The 18,997-nt window shown below is 33.7% G+C and overlaps 1 protein-coding gene across 4 annotated transcripts in view; it reads right to left on the reverse strand.

The window, feature by feature from the left end:
- The window catches only part of PCDH9 (protocadherin 9), a 1,049,538-nt gene that overhangs the window by 343,280 nt on the left and 687,261 nt on the right, over positions 1-18,997 (reverse strand). For 3 of the 4 annotated variants that reach the window (XM_006159778.2, XM_006159777.2, XM_006159779.2), the window contains one exon: positions 11,465-11,666. In XM_006159778.2, coding sequence (XP_006159840.1) covers positions 11,465-11,666 — 202 coding nt within the window. The remainder of the gene's footprint in view (positions 1-11,464; positions 11,667-18,997) is intronic. The other variant, XM_006159781.2, reaches the window with a different exon arrangement.

An 18,997-nucleotide genomic window follows, 5' to 3' on the forward strand; every position in this document is an offset into this window, starting at 1 on the left:
TTGATAGCTGACTGAAAATTTTAAAACTTTTTATTCAATGGGACCAGCCATTAGTGTCTCTCTGTCTCTGTCTCTCTGGCGAGCGCATGCACCCTATAGCATAAACATCTAAAAAAAAAAAACCTTTTTATTCAAAACCACAAAAACTGTCACAATAGTGCATGTTGCCTTTTCTCTAGTAATACATGTTTAAAAAATCATTAAAATATTTATTTTTGAGAACAAGAAGTAAATAAATATGCCTAAGCAGTACAAAGATTTCCTTAGGTTCTTACGATGAAAATGCTGATGCCCCATTCATGGAAATATTCTACAGTTGTTCCTTCATTATCTATTCAATTGTCTTTTCAGTTTATCAATTCAAATTTGATTAGAAACATGATATTAGTTGTACTAGCTGTGAGAACATTGGTACCAAAAAGGAAAATAGCATTTCTTATTTAATAACAGCATTTCTAAAATTTTGAGCTCTTATCTGACCTTATTCATCACACTTTGCTTATTTTATTACTAATGCATTTAACTCTCTTTAAGATTTTTATTATTATTTTAAAGAGACAGAAGGAGGAATGGGATGACATGGAGGGGGAGAAGACAACTAGGAGGTAGGGAGAGGGGAGAGAGAGACACTGAGACTTTGCAACACAGCTAAAAGGACAGGGCCAGAATAACCTCCATTTGCATGATTCTGAAACTCACATTTCAAGGACTACAGATTGTAAAATACCTTCAATACTCCATATTCTAGGTGAACAATAAATTAACTAAAACACCAAATAGCCTTTTGGTTGTGCTAGCAAGATGTAATATTGATAGAATACAGGCTGATTTCCCTTCCCTCTTTATTATTCTGCTTGTCGCTTATGTCAAGGTTTTACTGCCTGTGGAGCATTGGTATTTCTGGATTAAAATACCTGAACTTCTTATTTTAAATCATAATCTTCTACTGTACAATAGTTATGACTTAGGAGAGATTACTGAGGAGTTACTGTTAGATATTCTATAGCTATTTTTTAAGCAGCTTAAATCAGAACTCAACATCCTATTCTGAATGAAGAACATTCTTTGATTTCATTTAAAAATATATTGCTCTAATATAAAGAGGCCTTGAGAAAACATTCCAATAAAGCACCACTCTTCCTATAATAGGACAGTCCCTTTTCAAAGCTCATGCTGCTTGTTTGGTGGGGCCCCTATGTCTATTTTTGGTAACTAGAGATAGTTTCACAATTGTCAGACTGTACTCAGTCTAAGATGACATCACATAAAATGTGACCAATAATATACTGTCCTTTGGGGCTGAAGCAAATTTTGTTTTTATTCATAACATTGAAAAGCTAGTTTAGGTTTTCTTACATTATTCCTAATGTAGAAAGGATTTTCAGTAGACTGTTTAGTCATGATAAAATACCCATTCCTGTCAAAACACTGAAACATGAAAAAAAAATTTTCAATGAAATCAATGCTTGCCCTTCAGGAAAGTCATGGTTTAATTTTTTCCCCCATAAGCACTTCAATATACATTATTTTTATTTCAGTTTGTACCGTGCAGTTGTTTTGCAGAGATTAACTGGCAAATTTACTCAAAGTGTAAATTGTCTATTTGAGATCTGATTTTGAGTTAGAGCATTACTGGTTCTAAAGAAATAAAGAAGTTTCTGATCATTTAGTAGGAATAACTCTGAAAAAGCCCAAAATTCAAGTGAAGGTTAACAGTCTGAAATATAATATTTTTATTTATATTCTTCATATGAAATTAAAAGTTCTAAACCTATTTGAAAATGCTAGGGCCAATCCTATGGGAAATATCGAATTCCCTTTATATTGTGATTCAAATATCTTTCAGTACTAAATCTATGTAACTCAATGCTGTTATGCATGGAGATAGGAAAAGTTAGTAAATAGTCCTTACAGATTAATAGTGAGACCATTATTAATCAAACAATTTTAAATAGTTCCTTTGAGGAAAAGATACGTGTCATAATAAGGAAAGGTTGTTTCAGGAAAAGAGCATTGCAATAAGGATCAGAATATATAAGTTTAATTCTTGACTAACAAACTATGTGACTTTAAGCAAAACACTTCCCTTTTAATGTTCCCACATAAAATAATGTAATAATGGATCATCTATAAGTTCCTACTAAGGTCTACATTTTATTAGCCTAATATCTAAAGCAAGCAAACAAACAAACCTTCTCCCACCAAAAACAAATAAATAAATAAGTAAAATGCACCAAAATCTGCATAAGTAATTATCTCACAGGTTGCTCATACTACTGAAAGACTATTCAATCAACACTTCTTAATATTCAAGTTCTTAAAGTTCCTCTTAAAATTAAGCTTGCAGCTCTATAATTTAAAACACAATGCCAAAGATGATCATGTTATCATACATTACAGTAAAAAATGTGTCTTCGTTGAAAGCAAATTCTCTGAATAACAAAAGTATAAGTTGTAGGGGACCAGCAGATGGCATGGTGGATAAGGCACTGGACACCCCCACATGACTGACTACAGTTCAAATACTGGACCTGGTGGCTTTCTCTCTCTCTCTCTCTCTGTGTGTGTGTGTGTGTGTGTGTGTGTGTGTGTGTGTGTGTGAGAGAGAGAGAGAGAGAGAGAGAGAGAGAGAGTCTGGTCAAATTAAAATAAATGAATGAATAAATAAAATTAAATAAATAATTAAAAAAATAAAAAATGTAAGTTGTAGAGTCAGACATTCCTGAGTTCCTGTTCTGACTCAGCTACTTGATAAGTAGCTTTAGTCAAATGATATAAACTTTTTAAGCTTCGGTTTACTTGCAAAACTATCAAATTAACAGTATTGTTGGGGGGATTATAAACAATATAGAAAATATTTACTAGAATTTTGTGCTCATAAATAGATCTTAACAAGTAATAATTGCAGACCAGCCACATGGTGGCAGTGGTAATGCTATTCTCCGTGATGCTGGAAATACACGGGAAGGTCCCTAGTTAGTGTCCTGAGGTCTTTCTGTACATGACAGGTAAGCACATGCACCTGTGTCCAGGCTGGCTGAAGCTAGGGGGTGGATGGTGGTGTGAAGACTCTGTTGTGGATGTCTCTCTCTCTCTTTCTCAGAAATCAACATTTACATATATAAATATATTGATTGTATATATTGACATATAAATGTATAAACTGTATTTATATTTATTTATATATATTTATATACAAATATATAAAGTTTATTTCTGCAAGTATATTTATATATGTGAATTTATATAAATATATAGAGTTACACAATAAATATTATCATGGGTCAATCCTGGTGAGAACCAAACTGTGTTTTTCATGGCATAGTCTGGGTAAAATCTGAGATATTTGACAATCAGAACTCTTACAGGTAAATATAAAACGCAATTTTGCACATGATTAAACAACAGAAAATCCTTTAAAATAACCATTTAAAGAAATATCAGATATAAAAATAACTCTATTCATAATTCTCAATGGGACAAGATTAAGACTTAATTCTGAATTAGTTTTAATAACCTATTCCTGATCTGATCACATAATTGTTTTTGTGTGTGCTTAAATTAGTGAAATTCATTTGTCAATCTAGTTGTAACTGTTAAAAAAAACCTCTTCAAATAAAAAATCCCCTTACTATTTTCTTAGAATTAATGATTTTATTGAAATTCACATGGAGTTTATCATCATGTTAATGAGTTAATTTCTTAAGGAAATATGATTTAGTGCTATTTGGAAATGGAATAAATCTTTGCCTGCAGTAAGAGATTAAAAAAAAAAATAAAATAAAACCTGAGTGTTGTCAATACTGAATATGTGTGCATCCTTTGTGGGGCAGCCGACTATGCACTCCAGGGCTTAGATGTGCCTAGAACATAGAGACACCATGTTGGTTTCCAGAGGAAAATCAGTCATGCCCTACCTTAAATTCCCCTTGGGTGTCCTACAAACAGAACAGCATTGAGGTTTGTGGTTAATGATTTTATTGGTAAATTCCGGAGGGATGTTTTGAATGACATTATTTTATTCAAAAGGTCTTTAATGAAGGCAATTATCAAGTTATGTTCTAGTCTTACAAATACATATGTAATTACTGAAAATTTCTCCTTAATTGCAACTTTGCCATTTAGAACACACTTAGATGTGTAAAATATGCTTACTATAGACAATAGAAATTCTGCTTTCACTTTTGTATAGTAAGCCATATCTTTGGATCAAAACAGTAGACAAAGGAAGAAGATATAAAATGCAAATAAGTTCATGTATTTTATATATTATTTCTGAGTTTTATGCCAATTTTTCTCTATATAGTTCAACTTTGTATTTTGGAAATTTAAAACATGTAAAAATTAGAGAGCATTGTTTAATAACCACTCATATATATCACCCCATCTCAACAGCTAGTAATGTTTTGTTGCTTAATTTATTCCCATAATTGCTATTATTACCAATACTTTGCTGAAATAGTATTAAAAAAATTCCTAACACACTATTTCTCATATAAATTCTTCATATTCTATCACTACCCGTGAGAACTTTAAGAAAACTACAATCCCATCCTCCTTTACAATATAACAATTGTTGAAACATGAAAAACCCAGCTCCTATGTACGAATATGGTTTGAAATGTCTCTATCCAAAGTTTGCATGTTAAAATTGGGTGAGCAATTGCAACTGTGTTGAGAAAATAGAGATTTAATCTGATGATGATATTGAAAGGTAAAGACTTTGGGACAGCATTAGGCATGAGGCGAATCTTCCATAATTGAGCCCTTGCGGGTTTATAAAGGGACATAGACCTGGACACAGGGAAATGCTCTGCTCTGAGGCAAGGTCCCGCACTCCATTGTGTTTTCCACCAACAAGGAGACCCTCACCAGATGAAGCCTCTGGACCTTGTACCTCCAATCTGAGCTGGATGATCCCCTGTTTTTATGAAGTACCCAGACTCACACATGTCTGTTATTAGCAACAGAACAGACTAGAACACCTATATCTGAAATTGTAGTATCTTTTTGACAATATTATAAAAGGAAACAAGTGAAATTCTCTCATCATTAGAGCTTTCTAGGGCAACAACTCATTCTGTAATGTGATTTTCAAATCAAGTGTGTACTTTACATTTCCCATAATAACATATTTCAGTTTAATTAATAATTAATGAGTGAGGTTCTTCATTATGTATTCTTTAAAATACTTTGTTAAAAAGGAATAGTACCTTTTGTCTATTATTTTTAATTCACCTATTATACAATTTAGTAGGATTTGATGTAATTGGTTTAGCAATAAACACAAATATAATTTTATGGAATTATTTGTAAAATTACTTTTAAAATATTAACATGTAATTTTTCTGCTCAGATATATCCCTTTACCTATTCCAGTCTTTTCAGACAAATAGTGTCTTTGTATTCATCATTTAGATGAAAAAGAGACAGGATGAAGAACAGTAAAATTACATTTTTTTTATTTGAGAAAGTTTTAAATCTACTGTGTAGATTATTTTAAGTAGTTATATAGAAAAAAATATAAACCTTCCATCAAATTGTATAGTTATTTCAGAATGTTTAATATATACCATGAATTGTTTTTTCTTGCTACTGAGGCAAAATAGATAAACAAGTAAGGTAGAGGAATATTATATTAAAGGAAAAATAGGAAGAAAATCTGTGAGGATCATTGACCCAAGACAGAAAACCTTCACTCTTAACATCTGGTGAGAGATAGAATGGATGAGAATAGAGAGAAGAGATACTGCGTCATGACTGTTGGGCATGACTCTGGGATGTACAGAGGATTAAAATCAGAGTCCTCTGGACCAGCAGACTGCATATTGGCTATGTCACTCAAACCATGACTGACTGTGGTTTGAGTCCTGGACCCAGTGGCTTGAAAATCGTGCAGGGCACATGTGTGTGTGTGTGCCCAAGATCCTGGTAGGAGAATAGAGGGAAAGGGATTACAATATGACCATCCCCCCTGGAGGGGGGAGTGATTTCTCACTTTCCATCTCACTGTCTCTGTTGATCTCTCCACAAGGGCACATGCCTTATGGCAAAAACCTCTTAAAATGAAACGAAACAAAACAAAATAGTCCTTGAGGCCAGATGCCATGGCAGAGTGGAGCCAGAAAGCAAGAGCTTAGAGAGTAACTGACTGCACTATCCACACAGGCATGGGCGTCCAGAGACAGCCTCACAAAAGCTCCTTTGCCCAACTTTCCTCGGCATGAAGGTATCAGTATATTTCTGTGGAGGCCAGGATATCTGGAGCAAAGGCAACTCTTTCATAACACATGTGACTCAAATGAGAAAACAGATATAAAAGTGGACAGATAATCCAGAGATCAGAATGATCTAGTTTCTTTTGGCATGATAGCCCCATCCTCCCGGAACTGTGAAAAAAATTAAACAAAATTTCTGACACATCAATGTGATGGGGGTTAGAAATTTTTAAAAAATTAAATGGAAGAAAAATAAAATATGTCTATAGTATATACAAATTAGTGGCCTAAGAATTATAAACGGTCTAATAAAGACTGTAAAGACTTATATAAACATAATTTACAAATCTTGTAAATTATTGCTTAATTTGTAAATGTTAATTTATTTTAGGACACTGCATAATGAAAACAGTTACTATAGAGATGAGTACATATTTTCATTTTTCTTTCTTCTTTTCTTTTTTTTTTTTAAGGTTTTTGCTATAGGGTAGGTGTGCTTGCCAGAAAAAGACAGAGGGAAAGTGAGAAGTCACTTCCAAGGGGGAATGGCCATGTTTCCATCCCTTCTCCTCCATTATCCTATAAGAATATTGAACATTCACACATATGTGCCTAGAGTGTTTTTCAAGTTGCTGGGTCCGGGACTCGAATCATGGTGTCAGTTATGTGAGAGTCAACATTTTAACCACCATACCATCTTCTGGCCCAGTGATTCTTTTTCAAATGAGAAACATTATATTTGAACACAATAAAAATTCATACAGGCATAACACATGTTACTTAGTAATGTTACAGACCATACTTGTATCTATAGTTTCTATTTTAGTGCTATAAAACCATGGTTATATAAGAATTATCAAACCACAAACAGAAAACTACACTGAAGACCAAGAAGAGAAATGAAGTAGTGAGGATATTGCTACTGATGATTGCTACACCAATTCCACTAAACCTCACTTCACAAATTCCTCAAAGCTAATTAAAAAATGTGACTACACATGTAAAGATAATATATAACAATACTATCTTAATACAAATTAACATTCAGTTGTTTCTCTTACTATTTCTAGGCAATTCTAATTAATTCTGCTCTAGACATATACAAAGGAGGTTAACATTTTATGTCCCACTAAACATCAAAAGAACTCTTAGCTTCCAAGGGCTCTCAGGGCTTCCCATTTGCCTGCTTCCTCTCTGTCCTCCATCTCAGTGACAAGTAAGGACACCATCTCTACCAAGTAACACTGTTCCTTCCAGTTGAAAGACATTTTATTGACCATTATTCTCTCTCGTGGATGAAGTCACTGCTTGGGTTGAACGTTGGAGTGTGCAAGGCTGTGTCATCCCCTTGAGTCTCTATTTTCCATGTGACTAGATTGATAAAAACTTTTGAGACTTCTCAAAGCAAATTTGAAAAGGTTTTGTTTGTTTGTTTTAATTTTCCTGGTTTAAAACCTCTTCTATCTTCTCTCATTTGGCAGTTGGCCCAATACTATTATTGCCCAGGTCTAAGATGTCACTGGGTAAGTAGCTATCCATATTGTATAAAGTTCTGGCCTAAGCAGCTTAAATTAACCACATTTTAATAGCTTGTCTTCTTTTCTTTTCTATGAATGGAAAATTCAAATGTGGGCTTTCTTATATGTGGGCTTAGGAGAAAGCAAAAACATTTTTGTGAAAACAGTTCCTCTCTCCATACCAAAACTAACAAACAAAAAACTCTTCAAAAGAACAAACAGAAAAGCAACTTATTCAACCATTTGGTCTAGAACTCACCAACCATCATCAACATGCTAATTTTATTTCATACTTTGTTTCCTCTTTCCAGAACATGTATTTCCTTTAGAGAGTTCAGAAGAAATAACTACTAGATTGTACTGGGGTCTGATTAAAGCATTTAAAATATTTCTGACCCTCCTAATAAATACATTTTTAAAAAATGAAATATTACTAGAATTCACCAACCATCATCAACATGCTAATTTTATTTCATACTTTGTTTCCTCTTTCCAGAACATGTATTTCCTTTAGAGAGTTCAGAAGAAATAACTACTAGATTGTACTGGGGTCTGATTAAAGCATTTAAAATATTTCTGACCCTCCTAATAAATACATTTTTAAAAAATGAAATATTACTTTATGGTTATTATTAACAACAAATTCCACATAACACCTTCATGTATTTTGCCTTACAATTTGGATTTGAGAATGTACTATTTCTACAGATTAAGAAATGCGAGGAAGTCTTCTAAACACTCATGGCTAATGCCTATTATAAAAAATCTATACATTTCAAATTTGGAAGGGACCAAAATAAACTTGTACTTTAATTTCATTTCCTCACATAATTTTTGGAGTCCTCTTATACAAGGTAAACCACATTTTTTATTAAAATACATATTTGAAGAAACTTTTGTACTTAAACCTACGTTTTATTTTTCTCTAAATAAATATTTAACCATGCATATTCTTTGAGAGTCAACCAATGTTTATTTTTTATGTGCATAAAATTGCTGCTATAATAGTGAAGTTATTAACATACATAATGTGATTTTGTATTATGGTGTCGGGAAAATCATCACGCATTTTTGCACAGACAAACATAGAAAACAATGTTATGACTTTCTTGACAACCTAATCATTTTCTTTTCTATACTCAATACAATTGTTCCAGACTGATCATAGACATATAATTCCGTCATAAATTGAATACATAATTATTCCTTTATCAATATAAATATAAAATCTGGAAAGTTGCCTTTGTTTTATAGTTGAGTATTTTAAAATATCTAATCCAATTGTTTCAATATAAATATAAGCACATTTTCATCAGCTCATAAGTCATATTGGTTAAACTCACTGGCCCCTGACATTCTTGCACATATATCTGAAATATTTTGTACTCCTGGCTAAAAAAAACCCAAAATACATAAAACATTGTCTTAGGTTTAATTTTAAGTCTTAAACCTGAAATTGAACATTTGCAACTGTTTTGAAGATAACTTCTATAAATGATAAACTTTACAGACAAATCCTAAAACAAGTCATGCAAGTATGTTTAAGATGCTGTTTTTTTCTTGGTTTTGACTGAGCCCCAAAAGGAGGAAGAGCCAAGCATTTCCATGTATTTGAAAACAAACAAAAAGTGATATAGAACTAGTTGGAAAACTCTTAGCTTTATTCCAACAAAAGATGTTTTGAAAGTGGAGAGCATAAAGTTGGAAAATGGAGAATAAGTTTAAAAAGAGTTCTTACAATGAGCCCTGCTTACCCCGACTTCTTCAGACAAGTGTAGAGTGTTGATTCAATGGAACTACTTAGTAAATGGTGCTAAGACTGATCGAATCCATTAAGTAAATAGTATAGTTGATCAGCACAAATTCACTGTGATGAGAGGTTGCCTCTCTGGATTTGGCCTGCCCTTCTGGGTATGTTAAGTCAAAAGATTCACTTATATTTTCCTTATGTGCCCACTGTGTAGTAAAGCAAAAGCCAGAATTGACATGGAGTTTACTTGTATCTTTTTTACAGATTGCCTGGTATAAGAACAAATCTCTAAAGAAGAAGATTCAAATATAACTCCACATACATGATATTTGCCAATAAGGAAAGAACCGCTTACTGGAAGCCTGCAAAGAGGGGTTTGTAGCTGAGGGTGGGAGGAGGCATAGCTATAAAAGATCTCCTCCCTTTTGGGGGAAAAAAAAAAGATAGATTAAAATGCTGGAAGTCAGAGATCACTAATGTTGCATCACTACAAAAAGAACAAGCTAAGGTAGCCCTTGGGTTGACCCCATGGCTTAGTGGTTAAGGGAGCCAGATCTCACATGGCATACTTTGATTTGAATACCACCCCTTGGCAACTTGAAAACACCATGTGCTCGTGCAAGTGTGCTCAAATTCCTTGGAAGATGGAGAAATGGAGGAGTAGAGATTGAGACATAACCACACACCTATTGGTGGGTGGTCTTTCCATTTCTCTCTCTCTGCCTTTCCATCACTCTCTTTAGTGAGCACACACACCCTCTGGCAATTTGAAAAAAAAAAAGCCTTTTTATGCTCTTCACCTACTCTTGATAGTCATACTTCAATCACAGAAATGTCAGAGCACTTTTAGTAGTTGGAGCAAAAGAAATGAAATGGCTAAGAAGTTAAGAAATGGTTATACTCTATTGCCTACTGTGGGAAACCCACTTCAGATAATGTTCAAGATGAGTTTGAAAAAAAGTCTTTCTGTTATTTTATTCTGTTCCTTTTGTATAAATGATTATTATACATTGTTATTGTTACTTACTTTTCGAGCAGTTTTAGGTTCACAAGAAAATTGAGAGAAGTATTTACCATATTTTCCCTGCTGCCACACATGCATTGTCTCTCCAACACATATGCATTGTCTCTGCAATATTAGTATTCCCCCCAAAATGTTACTCAAAATATAATAGAATACATGATCATTACTCTAGACTGGATATAACTATTATTGAATTAGTCTCTTAATTACATTCATAAAGATAAACTAATTATTTTATTTTTCAGTAAAAAAATCAATGAAATGGGAGGAGCACTCCAGAGGCCATGGTAGAAGTACCGCCACCCCACCCTCAAGCTTATTTTGAATTAGTAATGATTTATGAGGTGGTATGTGAGTCTGGAGAATAAAAGTTTAGGCCTCATAAATTCTACTCAGCATTCTAGTAAAAAAACACTTTATCGAAAATTCAAATAGACAACATACAAACAAATAATCCAAACAAGCAAATATTGTTATCTCTCCCCTTCACATTTATTTTAAGCACTGTTTAAACCTTTATAATTTGTTTCTGGTAAAGTATCAGTTGAAATACAGCATTGCAGAAGACAATTTTATATACGTCTATATTCTTGTCTTTTTTTTTTCTTGACTACATGTTACCTATTGTATTTTATTAATTCCAAATGTATGTTTTCACATTTATCATCTCTGACATCAGGGTATCTTTCAACAAATGGCATCTTGAAATTATCCTTGTAGCATTCATTCTCTTCCTAACAGTTCAGAAATGAAGCCTCATCATTTCAATTTAACAGTAAATATATCAAGCACACTAGTCTTGATATATTTCAAAGAATACAATACCGACAATAAAACCAACCAAAAAACAACCAAAACAACCAAATGTCCTTGTCCTTGCTCTCTAGGATCAACATTTAAAGCTCAGGCACAGAGCAAAACCACAACTCCAATCCAAAAAGTTTTGAAGACTCACCAGAGTTGGGGTCAGAGTTGCCATCTGCTTCAGTCCTCTTGTCTGGGGAGGCCTGGTCGTAGAATTCGTCCTGTGGCTGAACCAGAGGAAGAGGGTGTGAGATCAGGGTTCCACTACCCACCGGCTCGTGGTCTCCTAGACCACTGTCACTGCAGCTTTCCTGGGAGCCATCGGGGAGGTGAAAGGTAACACGGCGCTGCGACTACAAAGAAGACCACAGGACATGTCGATTAACACTCCTTCCAGACAAACAGGCACAGCGGAACACAAAACTTATAAACTTGCAACAAGCAACACAATGTACAATCAAAGGAAGTAAAACTAAGTGCAAAACTAAGAGCCAGCAATTATTATTTGACAACTTATTATGAATTGTCCAGTTGGCAAAATGCAAAAAAATAAATAATAATTTTAATCTTGTGTAATTGAAGACCATAAAACTAATTAAAGCTTTGAAAAGAGTAACAATAAGGGTTAAAAAAAAGTATACTTATATTAGTTAGCAAAATTATATAAAACAGCTAAATAAAAAGAAATATCTGTTTCATACATTTGAACAAATACATATGTAAAGCATTATTTCATTTCTTCTGAATGACCAGGAACTATGTTTACTTGATATTTTTACTTTTGCAATCAATATATTTCCTCCACTATTGCCTAGTATTTTTTTCTTAGTGGTTTTTACCGTAGAGCATGTATGCTCACTGGAGTCAGAGAGACAGAGAGATGGCAAGTGAGAAATCACCCTCCCACAGATGACTGAATGTGGATGGCCATAACACAATCCCTTCTCCTTCTTCCTCCCTGAATTTTGGACATGTATGCATTTGCGGCCAGCATGATTTTCAAGCCACTGGGTCTGGGATTCGAACCATGGTTCACCATGTGGGAGTCCAGTGCCTTAACCACTATACCACCTGCTGGCTCCTAAAGAGCAACTTTTATATCTGAATGCCTCTAAACAAGTACTGAAACTGTGAGTTAAACTTATTTTAAGCAACCAAATTCTATAAAGTTTCTATTATATACATGACAAACTATTTCTTTAAAAGATACTAAAATCATTGAGACCAGCAGATGGCATAATGGTTGCATTGCTAGACTCCCATGTAGGCAACTATGGTTTGAGTACTGGATCAGGCAGCTTAAACCACACTAGGCACCTGTGTGTGCATGTCCGAGATCCTAAGAGGAGAATGGAGAAGGGATTGTGAGGTGGCCATGCCTCCAGGGGGTGATTTCTCTCTCTCTCTCTCTCTGCCTCTCCGGTGAGTGCACACGCCCTATAACAAAATCCCCTCTCTTTTTAAAAATGTATTAAATTCATAAGTAATTATTGCCCAGTAGCCAGTACTACATTTTTACTCCCATCGCCATGGTTTATTTTCTGAGGTTTCAGTTGCTTGCAGTCAACCATAGCCAGAAAATATTAAATGGAAAATTCCAGAAATAGACAATTGGTAAGTTTTAAATTGTGTGCCACTCCGAGTAGCGTGATGCAAACTTGCACACACCTGCTCCATCCTGCTCCTCTTACAGTGCCAAATGTATAAATTAGGCTTTATCATAGGTATGTATGTAAAAGAAATAAACCGTTCAGTACTAGCTGTGGTTTCAGGCATCCTCTGGGGGGCCTGGAACCTCTCTCCCTGGATAAAGGAGGACTACTCTACCAGTCTTCTGTTATACAGTATCCCAGTTGAAAAATGTTGATAATATTACTTTGGCATCTATTTGTACAATTTTACTCTTAGAAGTGATCTAAAGTGTGTGTATATGCTTACTTCAATAAACTTAATGTTTTAATAACAAAAAATTATGTGTTGAAGCACAGATCACTGTTTAGTTTGCTTGGTAAATGTTCTTTTAACTGATGTAATCCATGAGCTATTTACAACTGTATGCGTTGGAAATTTAAGCCTTAGGGAATTATATAAGACGAGTAAATTTGTATTTTACTACTGAACCTAACTTTTATTCTGCTTTAACAGCTAAAAACCTTGCAATATTATGCCACATGTAACCACTTTATTAATATTTAATAAAAATATGACTATATAAATAACAAAATATATTATATATAAAACTATACAAATATAATATAATCAATTTATAAAGCCTAAAACTTCTGCTTTCTACACTACACTTTGTAGATAGTCTCCATTTCAAAGAGAAGGAATGAATTTAGAAACAAGATGCTATAGATAGACAGAGATACTGCAACTCTATAAAAGTGTTTTTATAGACTGACAATAGAACAGAGCCTATTTCCTGTGAACCACTGGTTCAAATCCAGCTCAGAGCCATAATGGAGAAGAGCTGATACCACTTTATTGCTGTTCAATGACCTGTGTGAAATGAGTTGATAGTTCAGTACATTTTTAATGAACTGATGCCAGCATCCCATAAACTATAATCATAAATGGTACTAATTGTGTCTATTGTAGCACATTTCACCTTCATGCACAACTATCTCACAAGCTGCATATCCTCCCAAAGGTTCTGAAACGTGCCTAGGTGAGTGCTATAGACAAGACAAGTCAACCTCAAAGTGAACATCAGAAATGCATTTCTCCTTGTCTAAGGAGGCCCACGCTACCATTAGGATTTATAGGAGCATTTCCCCTCAAATGAATTTATCCCTCTAAAGGAAATCAATGATATCAGTATTTTCAGATTATGTTTCAATATGCCCTTAAGGTAGCAGTATTCTTTCGTGATAGACTGTGTAAGGACAACGACCAGATTGCCTATTATACCTGACCATCAATATGGCTATTAAAGTGATCAGCTTGCTGAAAAGTGCATGAATTTTAAAATATCTTTGGTGTTAATTCTGGAGGAATTATTCTTCCTTATAGCACAGGTGAGTAAAAAAAAGTCGAACAGAAAAGAAAGGTAATGGAATGGATGCTTCTGAAATCTTTTTATTTATTATTATTATTATTAAAAGAAGGCACATATCTTCTGTTAGAGAGAGAGTGAGAGACAGAGGGAGAGAATCCCCAACTATGGCAACCATAGTGTTGCCATAATTCTTTTTCTTCTATTTCTCCCTCTACTAGAATTTTGGCATGCATGCACACATGACTGACATGTTTATCAAGCTACCTGGGCTGGAATTCAGACCATGGTTAGCCATGTGAGATTTGGTTCCCAATGAAGAGCTGTTAAATTTATGCTATGGGGTTAGCCTTGGTGGAACAATTTTTATACAACATTTCTGAAAGCTTCAGAAGCCATTAAAAAGTATATATTCATAGAAGATAAAGGAAAGGAAAAAAAAAAAAAACCTCTGTGATGTTTTTCTAACCATAATTATTGCTTTCATTACAATATTTTTTTTCCTAAGAAGTGTTCAAATATACAACATCAGGCCTTGATCCAGCAGTTCTCACAGTGTAGTCATGAGAGCAATTATTATTGAGCATCTACTATCTGCCTGGTGATACTACATTGAGAATAAAAGTGAAACATTGTTTTTCCCAAACTATTCCAAATACAGCTTATTAGGCTGCATCTCATGGACATTATACTATATTTCTTTAACACTTTATATGTGAGAATAAAAAAAGATGTAAATTTAGCATAATGTATTTGCAATGAGACACTGTAAATTAGAGTGATAGAACGTTTAAACTACTGTGGCTTATGGAAATATTTCTTAATTAATTTGACTCAAACAAGTTTAAGTCTTAATTGGCAGAATTGTGCACAATTTATCAGTCTGATGGGAGGTGGGAGTGATGATGCATATGGACTAAAAACTGGTACACAGTTATTATGATGTGGAGCAAATTGATCAAGCAAATCTGTCTTTAATTTATCATGTTAATGATTAATGCAAGCAAAGGAATGTCGGAACTGTCAAGGCAGTTGTACGAAAGGGATCTGAATAAATTGAAATATGCAGAAGAATCAGAAACAGTGAAGGGTTAGGAAGCAGGAGTTGTGAGTAAATTTAAGGGCTCACCTGAACTTGTTCAGATAGAACTAAAAAGCTCCAAATGAGAATCCATGACCAGATCTCCAGGCTAGAAGACTTTGCTCTGCAGAGACCGGCCGGGACCTAGGTACTTTATCTTTTTGTATGTGTTCTTGGCTTAGAAAAATGGAGAAAGTAATGCCTTCTCTATAGGAGTGTTGTAAAGCTAAAAAATAGACCAAAGAAGTGTTTCTGGTATATAATAACTTTACACAGAGTACTGGTACTCAGTAAAAGATAGCTATAATTCTTGAAATCTAAAGCTACCATTTTAAAAATTTGTCCCATGAGCTAACAACCCCAGCAGATCTTGATGTTGTGATCTACCACCAGTGTCAGCCAAGCTCAGATTGTGGGCATTCACAGGCCTTGGGTATTCAGGGAGACCTCCAGAACCAAATCAAGAATCTTTTGACATGAGTCAATCTCCTAGAGTGTCATGCTCTACTGATGTACCACCATCCAGTCTCCAAAAAGCTATATATCCTTTTAAACTCTAGGCCCATCAATGTCTGACTATTCTAAGGGTGTAATGCCTTCACCCCATAAAAAGAAGTATTGTTATTTCATAAGAGAAGTGGATTAACCACAAAATATTGGCATGCTTCAGAGTTCAGGGCCTTCTCTGAGGTAAAGCTACTCTTAGGTAGAAGTAAGAAGTTGAAACTAATGTCTAGAATACCTAGTTTCTCCTCAGAGAAAGTTAAAGTTGGCTTATTATGCTTTCAAGAAATCTGTAATTGTTCGAGTATTTGGAGAGAGAAAAGGGGGTCTTCACTATTGCCTCTAAGACATTTGAATCAGTTTACTCACATGTTAATTTCCTCACTCTGGGTTATAAATTTAGTCAGTCCCACCTGGCTGAATTGGGAAAAACACATGATATCATGAAACTATTTCAAAATTTCCAGAGCCTAGGTACTTACAATGTTTTCCTAAATATATTTCTCCCAAGAGAAGGGTTCTTGTTATTATTGGCTCTGTCGAGCTGACGTTTTGAATGTCACATTTGTTTACTTGATTTATCACTGAGAGGTTAGCTCTAAGTCTCTGGCTGCCCAGAGAAAGAATAAGATGAGAGGAAAAACTATAAAGGTCACATTATTTTCTGTTAGGGCAGCTGATATAAATTCAGACCAGGCAATGTTTTTATTAGAGTGTACACAAGTTCAAAGTGCCTTGTAGACACATGTGGATGTGTTTGGGATCCTTCAATTCTTAAGATGCCACACTAGTTTGATCTGAGAAACATCACTAAGCACCTCTAGACTATTTTATTCTTGCGCTTTGGTAGAAAGACACAATTCAAGATGCCTAAGGAAGTTGTACCTGTTCTTGCACTGGGCACAAGTCTAGAGTCACTAAAGAGTGAGTTTCCTAAGAAATCCCTGCCATTAATTAAATGTTTCTCTTGTATATTTCTCACTGGTAAACGATAGCATTTACTAAGAAGTGACTCATATTCAAGGGTACAATTTTAGTTCCAATAGCCAAAAGAAATTCCTGTTTTTAAAGATTTGGTGGTAAGGTTCATTGTTACATTGTATGAAATAGAAAACAGTAGAAAAAAGTTAAATGCCTAATAGGTGGTTAATAAATCATGTGTTACCATATAATTGAATATTATACAATACTTAGGATTTTGAAAATTAAGATGGAGTCAGTATGGAAATATAACCTTTTATTGAGTATAAAAATTAGGTTAGTAAAAATTTTTATCAGTAGAATTGCATTTTTGTTAGTGTAAGTTTGTGTGTGAATATGCACAAATTAATCTCTAACTATGCATGTGCCGAGTATTTAAAGTGTTATTGTTTGATCATAAAATTAAAGTATGTTAAAATTTTATCATTCTGACCACACTAAAATTTTCATGCATTACCTTTGTGATAAAAAAATCATATTTTAAATTTTAATTATTTATTTTCATCATATTTTAATTTAGAATTCAATCTAAGAGAATGAAAAATCTGGTATATAGTAGGTGGGTTTTTCCTGGAACTGAAATATGCCAAACAAGCTTTCCATCCCTTGAATACTATTTTAGCTCTCATTCTTTACTTTCTTTAACTAGCTTTTAAATTGTTGCAAGTGAAGTCCTTTCCTTCTCCTCAACACAATGGTAAGGTTATTTTAGCAGTAAGCTGTTTATTACAAACCAAATAAATAAATTCTCCAGTTAATGACTGACATTTCAAATAATTTTCCTATGAAACAGTGTAACTTGATATTCTGGAAACACACCAAAAAAAGGACTTTGAGATTGTTTAAATATGGTTTTATTTGTAGATAATTGTTCAATTATCTTTTCAGGGAAGTATTACCCCTGATTCTGATTTATCAATTTCCTTAACCAAGTATAGGATATAATGTAATCTATCCCCCCCATATGTGTGTGTGTGTGTGTGTGTGTGTGTATGTGTGTGTGTATAAATACACACAATATATTTGTTTCAGTCAGAAATTAACCATGATGAATCATATACAAAGACACATTAAAATTTTATATTTGAACTTCATTTTAACTCCACAAAAGTTCAAAAAGATTTTTTTATTTGAAATAATGTTTCCATATATATATATATATAAATTAGCAATATTTTGAACTTATTTTAAGGGAACATATTTAATTGATTTTTTTAAATAACTCTTATAAGGGTAGTCTCTAGCAAGTTCCTCAATAGCTTCTTGCCATTTAAAATCAATACATACACACTTCCTCTTAAGAAAACCCAGAATAGAGCAAATCTCATAGTGGTTTAGAAAATAAAGCACATGGACCCTCAAAAGAAATTTATCATTATAGCTTAATTTGCTAGTACCCTGAATACTTGAGGACTCAAAGTAAGATCAGCTAATATTAATATACTCATGTACTTTTTCATTCACAGTTGAAAGATAAGAATTGTTGTTGTAAATCTTAAAAAGGTTTCTGGATTTATGATTTAGGAGAATGACTTGTACCTATGGGTAAAAATGTGTCTATTATCAAAAACGAGGGATAATTTCTGAGAATAAAATTATAAAGTACTTTTCTAGTGATGGTAGATGAAGTATCTTGTGCACAGAATCCTTATATAATAGGTTATTTTATATTTGTAACTGGTAAATTGAGTTAATTTCTTATGCTATTTAATAAAAGTACTTATACTAAAATGGTTTCACTAATGTAATATCTTTTTTGTGAGCTGGAAATCTTTAGGGATTTAATATTCTATTCCAATGCTATTTTTTTGGATGAGGAAATGGAGTAAAATGACTTGTCTGTTTAGGTTACAACAAGGGAATCAAACTAAAACCCACATTTTCTGATTTCCAATACAAAACTATTACCACTGCTTATCCATCTGTTCATTTTACAAGTAATTATTGAGAACTTACTATATGCTAGACACCATTCTAGTTGCTAATAATGCAAGCTGAGTAAGACAGAAACTATAGCACATGACTTTCTAAATGAGATGATATTCTGAAAAGTAGGATTTCATTAAACCACTGGCCATTATTTCTGGGAATGCTGACAGCTGTGTCAACTTTCTGGAAAG

Source organism: Tupaia chinensis, unplaced genomic scaffold (genome assembly GCF_000334495.1).
Source record: "Tupaia chinensis unplaced genomic scaffold, TupChi_1.0 Scaffold000658_2, whole genome shotgun sequence".
NCBI lineage: Eukaryota > Metazoa > Chordata > Mammalia > Scandentia > Tupaiidae > Tupaia > Tupaia belangeri.